Source organism: Pongo pygmaeus, chromosome 19 (assembly GCF_028885625.2).
Source record: "Pongo pygmaeus isolate AG05252 chromosome 19, NHGRI_mPonPyg2-v2.0_pri, whole genome shotgun sequence".
In the NCBI taxonomy this organism is placed as follows: Eukaryota; Metazoa; Chordata; class Mammalia; order Primates; family Hominidae; genus Pongo; species Pongo pygmaeus.
Window position 1 is genome coordinate 71,763,661 of NC_072392.2, and position 9,489 is coordinate 71,773,149.

At 56.1% G+C, this 9,489-nt stretch overlaps 1 protein-coding gene across 1 annotated transcript; it reads right to left on the reverse strand.

Moving 5' to 3' along the window:
* Positions 1-5,546: 5,546 nt before the first annotated feature.
* On the reverse strand, positions 5,547-8,798 carry EPOP (elongin BC and polycomb repressive complex 2 associated protein). The gene has a single exon (XM_054459046.2). It carries the CDS (start codon positions 8,334-8,336, stop codon positions 7,197-7,199), a length of 1,140 nt encoding a protein of 379 aa, XP_054315021.1. The 5' UTR covers positions 8,337-8,798; the 3' UTR covers positions 5,547-7,196.
* Positions 8,799-9,489: the final 691 nt, after the last annotated feature.

A 9,489-nucleotide genomic window follows, 5' to 3' on the forward strand; every position in this document is an offset into this window, starting at 1 on the left:
AGTTCGAGACCAGCCTGGCCAACAGGGTTAAACCCCGCCTCTACTAAAAATACAAAAATTAGCCAGGCATGGTAGTAGGCCCCTGTAATCCCAGCTACTCAGGAGGCTGAGGCAGGAGAATTGCTTGAACTCAGGAGGCAGGGTTGCAGTGAGCCAAGATTGCACCACTGCAATCCAGCCTGGGCAACAGGGCAAGACTCCATCTCAAAAAAAAAAAATAAAATAAACAGAATTAGCTGCGCATGGTGGCACGTGCCTGTGGTCACAGCTACTCGAGAGGCTGATATGGGACGATCTCTTGAGCCTGGGAGATCAAGGCTGCGGTGAGCCAAGATCGCACCACTGTACTCAGCCTGGGTGACAGAGTCAGAGCCTGTTTCAAAAAAAAAAAAAAAAAAAAATCACCATGGATGGCAAGTCTGCATTTGAGAGGCACTTTCTGTTACAGAGTCCCCTGATTTTAGGTGATGACATTGAGGCCCAGAGAGGGTAAAACACTCAACACTCAGCTTGAGTTGCTCAGCACATCTGTGGAGAGTCCACACCCTAAGGAGGGGACTGCATGTCCTGCTTTCCCCATGCCACTCTAGGGACCTTGGGGGCAGGCTCTGTGTCTTTGTGTCTCTGGAACAGAGCTCTGGGACCTCTACATATTGATGGGGGCTACTCCCATCCCATAACAGGTTGCTGCTGGGTGGTGAAACATGGCAGCAGTGTGGTCATTTAGAGCGCAAACTCAAAGGACACAATTCTGTAGCTGTATGGGCTTAACCTCTGTGAACCCCAGTTTTCTCATCTGCAAAATGGAGCTAATAGTACCATGGTTGGGTGTGGTGGCTCACACCTGTAATCCCAGGACATTGGGAGGCCAAGATGGGCAGATCATTTGAGGTCAGGAGTTCGAGACCAGCCTGGCCAACATAGTGAAACCCCATCTCTATTTAAAAATACAAAAATTAGCCAGGCATGGTGGCCCACGCCTGTAGTCCCAGCTACTAGGGAGGTTGAGGCATGAGAATCACTTGAACCCAGAAGGTAGAGGTTGCAGTGAGCCAAGATTGTGCCACTGCATTCCAGCCTGGGCAACAGAGTGAGACTCTGTCTCAAAAATAAATAAATAAATAAATAAATAAATAAATAAATAAATAATAGTACCTACCTCATATTGTGTCCTGAGGGTTACATGAGTAACTAAGCGTAATATAACAAGGCCTGGTTCCAAGGAAATGCTATTACAGTGCTTGCTATGATAACCACTCAGGAGGAAACCTAGTCAGACAGACCAGAGCTACTTTGCTCCTCCACTGGCTGTGTGACCTCAGGCAAGTTAATTAACCTCTCTGAGTCCCATTTCCTCATCTGCTAAACAAATAGTACTTATCTATTGTTATGAAAGCAAAATAACGCCTGTAAAACACCTGACACCTGCTTAAGTTCCTTGTGTGCAGAGACCACGTCTTGCACATCAATCTCCCTCAGGCTCTAGCACAGGGCTCTCACTCCATGGCTTGGGAGAACGAATCCCTTCCCCAGCCACCCTTCTCTGGCTCGCCGTCCTCCTTCTGGTGCTAGCAGACAGCAGCATCTAGTGGACAAGCTCTGGAACTGCATTCTGGCCAAGGGTCACTCACCAAGCTGCTGTGCAGTCATTTAAATGAGGCTTTTTAAAAATGCTTTGGACAAGGGTGGAGGGGTCAGGAGGAACGGAGGTGGGGTGAAATGCATTGGGCAAGTATTCATTAGGTGCCTGCTGTGTTCAAGGCACTGATCCAGGACCTTAAAAAATGAAGCAAGAGATACAAGATCACTGTAGAAGGACACAAGAAAAATCACAAATAATTATAACTTTGTCATCAATACCCTAACTTTCTATCTTAGAGAAAATGTGAAAACAGCGTAGGGGGACTTGGCACACTGGACAGTGTCTTCTCAGGAAGTGTTTTTTGTTTTTGTTTTTGAGACAGGGTCTTGTTTTGTCACCCAGGCTGGAGTGCAGTAGAGTGATCACAGCTCACTGCAGCCTTGATCTCCCTGAAGTGGCTGAGCAATCGTCCCACTTCAGCCTCCAGAGTAGTTGGGACTACAGGTGCACGCCACCACACCCAGCTTGTTTTTTGTTTTTGTTTGTTTGTTTTTGGTAGCATCAAGTTCTCCCTATGTTGTCCAGGCTGGCTCAAACTCCTGGGCTCAAGTGATTCTCCCCGCCTTGGCCTCCCAAAGTGCTGGGATTACAGACACAAGCTACCTTGCCAGCCTTCTCAGGAAGTTTTTACAATTGCAGGGGTGATTATTTTTTGAAGTGGTTGTTACATGTCAATGACTCTCAGTTAAGGCCAAGGCAATAAAATGAAAGCTTAGGGCAGGAAGGTTCTGCCTCGGGTCCCCTTACCCAGGTTCTCCATAGAAAGAGGGGAGCGGGAGTGTCTGGCCCCAAAGCCGCACTCGCCCTCCACACTCCACAGTCCCTTCCTACCAGACACAGAAGAGTGAAGAGGGTCTAGAGGTGGCATGGAGCACATCTAACTGGGGGAATCAAAAAAGACTTCATGGGAGAGATGACATTTTGCATTGGAGAATGAGGGTAAAGAAAGCAGGGAGGGGCATGCTGGGGGCTCTGGGGAAGGAAGTGCATTCCAGCCGAGTAGACCAGGTATACCTTCACTGGTATAAAGCGAAGTAATGGGAACCAAGTTGGATGAGGGAGCTGGGGGTTAAGGCCAAATCACAGAGGGCTCCAAATGACAGGCCAAGGAGGCTGCATTTAATACAATCAGGGGACCCACTGAGTAAGAAGGTAAACTGATCTGAGGGGATCAGAGAAAAACCAGACATCCAGAAACTATTAATAATTAGGTGGCTACTGTCATAGTCCAGCCTAGAGGCAGGGGACACTGCACCATGATGGAGTGGAGATTAGAGACACAATTGTGAGATCCTTGGGAGGGGAGAGGCAGGGGGAGGCTTGGAAATAGATAGCTGTGGGTCAAATGGGAGGACCCAGCTGAGAATTCAAGGTGCTGAGTCCAGGGGAAGTAATGGGGAGAAAGGCAGAGCTGTAACCAGAATGTGGACTTGACCAGGGAGACTGCTGTGGGCAGGGAGCTGTGGGCAGGGACCAGGATCTTGGTCTTTGACAGGGGCATATGAGTTGCCATTGTCCCTGTGGAGATGCGGGACCAAGGCTCAGGAGGGGTGCTGGAGGGAGAGGAGGCAGGGACAGTCAAGTGGGAGTCATTTACCCATATAGGTGCAAGCTGATGACCTAGGGGAGGAAAACAGAATCCTGCGGGGAGATAGGGTGGAGGACAGGCGCCACCGGACTTCGTGGGACTCGGTCTTTTTAAAGCTTCCGGGGGAGGGGGGCAAGAGAAGGAGGAGATGGAAAAAGACAGAGGTGGGACCTTTGGGGACAGAGACCCTTTTGAGTGTCCAGCAGTGTCACAGGCTGTGCAGAAGTCCAGGAGTGGTGGCGGGGAGGCAACTGTTGAATTTGAGGTTGGGGGCTGTCCTGGCTGACCTTGGCAAAAGCGGTTTCAGGGGCAGAAGTCAGGCTGCAAAGGTCTAAGAGGTGAGAGGCAGAGGGGCTGGAGGCGGCTGATGCTCCCGGGAAGAAGGGCTGGGCTAGGGGGAGGTGAGCAAGGGCTTACTCTGGGGGTCCTGCCAGACCCTGAAGAGGAGGGTAGAGACCCAGAGGCACACGGAGAGGAGACCTTCTGAGACCCTTTGAGACAGAAGGAAAACAGGTGATGCTGTAAAAGCTTAGAGACGCAGACAGAAATAAGACTATGACAACCACATCCCTGACAAACCAAGGTGGCCACCAGCCCTAGAGGACACGGGACTGGAGGAGGGGAGGGGTAGAAGCAGGGGCTGAAGACACCTGGGAGGGAGAGCAGACTTCCTCAGACCCCCTAGGGCTCCAGCGTATTGGCATGGGAGAGGGAGTCCCAGATCCCCGGTAGCTCAGAGCCTGGGGAAAGCCAGGGGTCCCTTTCCCCTTTCTCCTTTCCCCAGGCTGCTCCTATTCGGAGAAACATGTGGCCCTCGCTTGGAAGCACGCTTTTCCCTATTCCAACCCCAAATACTCAGTACCTCTTTGCTTCCCCCAGAAGTCTGGGCAAGTTTCTTTCTTTTCTGGGACTCAGTTTCTGGGGTGGGCTGAATGGTGGCACCCAGAAAGATGCGTCCAAGTCCTAATCCCCAGCCCCCACTCCCCCAGAGCCTGTGAATGTGACTTCATTTGGGAAAAGGGTCTTTGTAAATGTAACTTAATTAAAGATGTCAAGACGAGATCATCCTGGATTGTCTGGTGGGCCCTAAAGCCAATGACAAGTGTCCTTGTGACAGACAGGAGAGGGGAGGGCCATACAATGAGAGAATGGGAACTCTGCAGCCACAAGCCAAGGAACACCTGGGGCCACAGAAGCTGGAAGAGGCACGGAGGGGGCCCTTCCCGAGAGCCTTCGGAGGGAGTTCAGCCCTGCAATGCCTTGGTTTTGGACTTCTGGTCCCAGTAAATGGAAGAGAAGAAATATCTGGGTTTGTTGTTGTTGTTGTTTGAGACAGAGTCTCACTCTGTCGCCAGGCTGGAGTGCAGTAACTCCCGGGTTCAAGCGATTCTCCTGCCTCAGCCTCTGGACTAGCTGGTATTACAGGCACATGCCACCAAGCCCAGCTAGTTTTTGTATTTTTAGTAGAGACGGGGTTTCACCATGTTGGCCAGGATGGTCTCGATCTCCTGACCTTGTGATCCGCCCGCCTCAGCCTCCCAAAATGCTGGGATTACAGGCGTGAGCCACCGTACCTGGCCGCTTAAATATCTGTCTTTTAAGCCACCAAGTTTCTTGTGATTTGTCATGGCAGCCCTGGAAACTAACGTAGTTCCCTATTCTGTAAAATAACTAGAATTAAATCTTATTTGGCCAAAAGGTGTGTTTTTTAACTCTCCACCCCACCCCCTTCCAGGTTGAGTTGTAACCCTTTCACTTGCAGGGTGGGGGTGGGGGAGTGAGGGTTGGGGCAGGTGGTGTAGGGAGGAAAGAACCTAAATTAACAGCATCTCCTCCTGCCCCGAAGAGGAGGAAAGTCCAAGAAGAGTATTTCATGCCCACCAGCCCTTCTCCTTCACCCAGAGCTCACACCATCATCCCGTGCCCGGCTCCAGGCAGGCGGGTGGGGCAGACACTGACCCGGAGCGCGTTACTAAAACCAAGGGGCCTTTGAAAATCAGGGAGTCTGCCTTTCCAGACTTCTCCTAACAGCCCCCCTCTTCACGGCGATTCTCTCCCCACCCCTTGTGTCTGTCTTCTTCCTCCCGTTCTCCATTCTTGGGGGGCAAAATGAGATGGAGACCTCCGAAGCACAGGGTGGAAGGCACTCCCCCACCCCTTCTTCCTCCTCCTCCCACAACACAGCTGGAGGGGGAGGGGAGGTCAGCAGGGTTCACAGAGGCCAGATGTGAAGGAGAAAGAGAGAAGTGCCCACCCCACGCCCACCCACCCCACCCCCACCCTCACCCCCAAGGGAAGAAAAATGAAAGGAGACAGTTTTTAAAACAAACAAAACTTTTATGGTCCAAAACAGTTTTTCTCAAGAATCTGCTCTATGCAAACAATAACAACTTTTTACAAAGCATTTTCACAGAAAAGGAGACAAGTCCTTCCCCAGCGTGGGAATTGTTCCTCTCTCACCTCGTTTTCGGGGGAAGAGGGGGCGCTATTCACTAGTGCGGGGCGGAAGGGGCACTGGGTCCCTCAGTTGTTCGGCAGCTCCAAAAGCCCCAGCTTCCCTTCACACCTCAACTTGCCATCTCCCTAAGACCTAAGCTCCCCTGACCTCACCTGGGTGGAGGAGAAATCACTTCCAATCCTCTCTGACTCAAGATCCTCCTAGCTGGAGGGCATGGCAGAGGGCGTGATCCAGGCCTATCTCACCCCTCCCCTGGAAAACAGAACCTCTGACCCCAAAACTAATCCCCTGGCCCTGCCCCCTTCGGATCCATCAGATCTCTGACAACTCCCGCAATGCCTGAGGCTGGGGTGTTGCAGGGGGAAGCTTAAGGTACCTCAGCCCAGGTTCCATCCAGACTCAAACTTTGCCCCTTCAAACCCCAGGGGACTCTTGCAGTTAGGCCAAGAGTCCTTTCATTTACCACCTCTGCAAAGTGCAGCTTGTTTTGTTTCCACTCTTTAAGGGGGCTGAGTTTGGGCGTCCAAAGAATGGACTTGGGCCTGCCTTCCACCTCCACCCCGTCTCATCCATAAATCGGTGGAGGCCCTCGAAAGGCGACTTGTTTGGTCTGATTTTATTGATTTCTTCCACCTTCTATTACTTTCCCTGGGACAGTGTCTAGCCCCTTCCCCAGGCAAACTAAGCACTTTCCAGGAGAGGAGGTCCCTCAGCCCTACCCGTCCTAAGGGAAGTACGTTGGGGGAGGGGGCTGATTAATCAAGGTTGGGGGGAATCTTTCTCACCGGCCAGACCTTATACTCGGAAAGCAAACAAGGAAAAAACGGGAACTCCAAAACTGGACAAAAGGGAAAGGTGGGCGGCTGAGGCTGAAGATCTCACCAATTAAGGGTCACCTGCACTTGAGGGGGCCTAGAAAGGGGACAGGAAGGGGGTGATCTTCCTCTTACCCAAGCTCCCTCACCCATTAAAGGTTCCAGCGGTGCTTGGAGCGTTAGGGAAGGCCTGAGGGGAGCAAAGGGTTAAAGGCCTGGACAGTGGGGGTGGGGGATGCCCCCAGGGAGCTGCCAATCATCTCCCCACCCCCACCACAGCCCCCGCACCCCAGGCTCGCCCACAGACACAGTAACAACCGGTTTGTCCATCACCGAGGTCTCTCTCCTCTCCCCTTTTTTTGGGGGGGGTGTCTTTGAGCAGTGGCCCTCCTTTGCTCCCACTGGGGTGCAGGCCCTGCCTCCAACGGTCCGAGATGGAAGGGGCAGGGATTGGAATCTATGTCATCAGCCTTCTCCCGACTCCAGCCCTGGGTTCCTCTGCAAAGGATGAGGGGGAGGGACTGTCACCCCGAAAACTTAGGTGCATGAATGAAGATCACTGTTATTTAGGTCCCTCTGCCCACAGCTCCTAAAATGTAAAGGAAGGGGACAAATGTGAGAAACGGGGCTCCCTCCTCAAGCCCGCGGTTTGGCCATGGTCCCAACTTTTCCCCTTTGGCAGAAGTCCCACGGTCAGCTTTCCTCCATGTTGATCCCCCAGAATTTGAGGCCAGGGGGCTCAGGGACAGCGGGACCCCCCATCTGCCACCTCCACAGCGGGTGGGCGGGCGGGGGCTTAGAGTCTCCCTGGAGGCGAAGCGAGGACGCCGGCTTTAGGTCTCCGTCTTCCCCCACTACCAGGGCCGGGGGGCAGGGGAAGCAGTTGAGGAGGCTGAAGGTGCTCGTGGTGGGGAGCGTCGGTGCAGGGCGGCGGGGCTGCGCGGTGCGCGGAGGGGGCGCCGGCCGCCGGCGTTTCTTGGCGGCTCCCCGAGCCGGCCCTTTCGCAGGCGGCCGCTCTGGCCCCCGGCGCAAACTCGGAGTGTCCAAGGCGAAGCCCTTCGCGTAACACCAAAGTTTCGACCTGCGGATCAGACGATCGAAATGTTCCTGGCGGAGATCTCCGGGTGCGGCCGGCGCCGGGCTGGCCGTCGAGGGGCTGGCTGCTGGAGCCTCGGGGGCTGCCGGCGGGGGGTTTCCATCGACTTCGGCAGGCTGGCCGGGCAGGAACGGCCCCGGCGCCGCCGCGGGACCCGCGGGCTCGGTGGAGAGGCCCGCAGGTGGCGACGGAGGCCGGGAACTGGGCTCCTGAGGCGGGCTGGCGGCTGGGCCACGCTGAGGCTCGAGACCCGGGGCCGGGCGAGGCGGGGCCGAGGCGAAGCCGGTCGTAGATTCCCGAGGGTACGGGGGCGCAGGGCAGCTGCCCGGAGGTGCACAGCAGCGAACGCCGAAGTGCGGGAAACCGCCTCCGCCCTCTTCCTCCTCTCCGCGGCGGGGGCACGCTGCGACGTCCGCATCCTCGCCGGCCGCGGTGTTAGGAACGCCGGGCCGCCCGGTCGGTGCCCAGAGGTGCTTCAGGCCATCCGGGGCCCAGCCGCCAGGGCGCAGGGGGGCCTGAGGGCCCCGCAGCACTGGGGACCGCGCCGCCAGCTCCCCAGGCCCCGGGCCCAGAGACGACGCCCGGGGCTTGGCAAGGGCGCAGAAGGCGAGGGCACGCAGGCACAGCGGAGAGAATTCCTGGGTCCCCCGACACGGCTTCCGGGGCGTGGGGGAGCAGGGCGACCCTCGCGGGGACGCCGGCACTGCCAGGCGGGGCGCGGGGCACAGGGTCTCCATGGAGCAGCCTGAGGGGTGCCCACTGAGGGGGTCCAGGTCCCAGCGGCGGGATGCCCTGGCTGCCCGAAGAGCCCACGGGCGAGGGGAACATCGCCCCCCGTCGACGGGGAGGTCTCTGCTCACGGGCGCCCCCGGCCCGCCACCCGGGGCCGCAGAGCTCGGGCTCCCTCTTCGCTCTCCTCACGCGGCCCTCCCGGCGGCCGGACTCCTGGGTCCCTGTGAGTCCCGGCGGGGTCGGCCGCCCTTCTGCCGCCGCGTCCCCTTCGCAGCCCCGGCGGGAGACCCTCTCGAGTCGCCCGAAGCGCAGAGGCAGGGGAAACAAAGCGGCCGGCGGCCGCGGGAGGCGGGAAGGACCCCGGGCCCGGCACCCGGTGCCCGGGCCCAGGCGGCGGGGAGGGCGCCTTCCGCCCGCTCGGTTTCTTTCTTCCCCGCTGGCTCCCGGAGACCGCGCTATAGAGAACTGCCCCCTCGCTGCCCCAATACCAGCGCCGGGGCCGCGAGCCCGCCGCTGATTGGGCCGCACCGCCCGTGACGTTAGCCCGGACCCCACCCCTCCGGCGGCGCCGCCCCCGTCCCCATTCCGCACACAGACACACACACGTGGACCCGGCGCGGCGGCGGCTGGGAGGGAGCGCGGGAGGGAGCGTGCGCGGGTGGGATCGCGAGGGGCCAGACGCGCCGCCGCACGTGGCCCGGTGGCGTCCTGGGATTTCGTCGTCGCAAAGCCACTCGTTTTTTCCCGAGCAGTCACGGTTTTGCATCTGTAAAATGGGACGGTTCATATCTGCCCTCTTGGGACTAAAAGAGCTATGTGAATCAACGTAGATGAATCTCAGAAATAATGTTTAGAGGAAAGATGAAATGAGGCAATGGTTGTTTACAAGCTTTGCACAGCAGGGATTCTAGCGGGCCGTGAATGGCCCCTAAAACAGTGCGTGGCACACAGTAGGCTCAAAAAATGCTGTAATGTATAAGTAGTTAATAATTCAGTACTTGTATGCAAGACGAACAAAAAAAATAAATTTGGAAGGGTGGGAGTGTTATTACACCCATGGAAGCCGATAAATAGGCTCAGTATCTATTTCCATTTCTCTGATGCAGTATCTGAATACTCCGCCTCAACTAAATTTGCTCAACTAATTTGCTGGCTCTG

Coding starts and splice junctions, on each gene's coding strand:
- EPOP (XM_054459046.2), bottom strand. CDS start 8,336: ATGGAGACCCTGTGCCCCGCGCCCCGCCTGGCAGTGCCGGCGTCCCCG.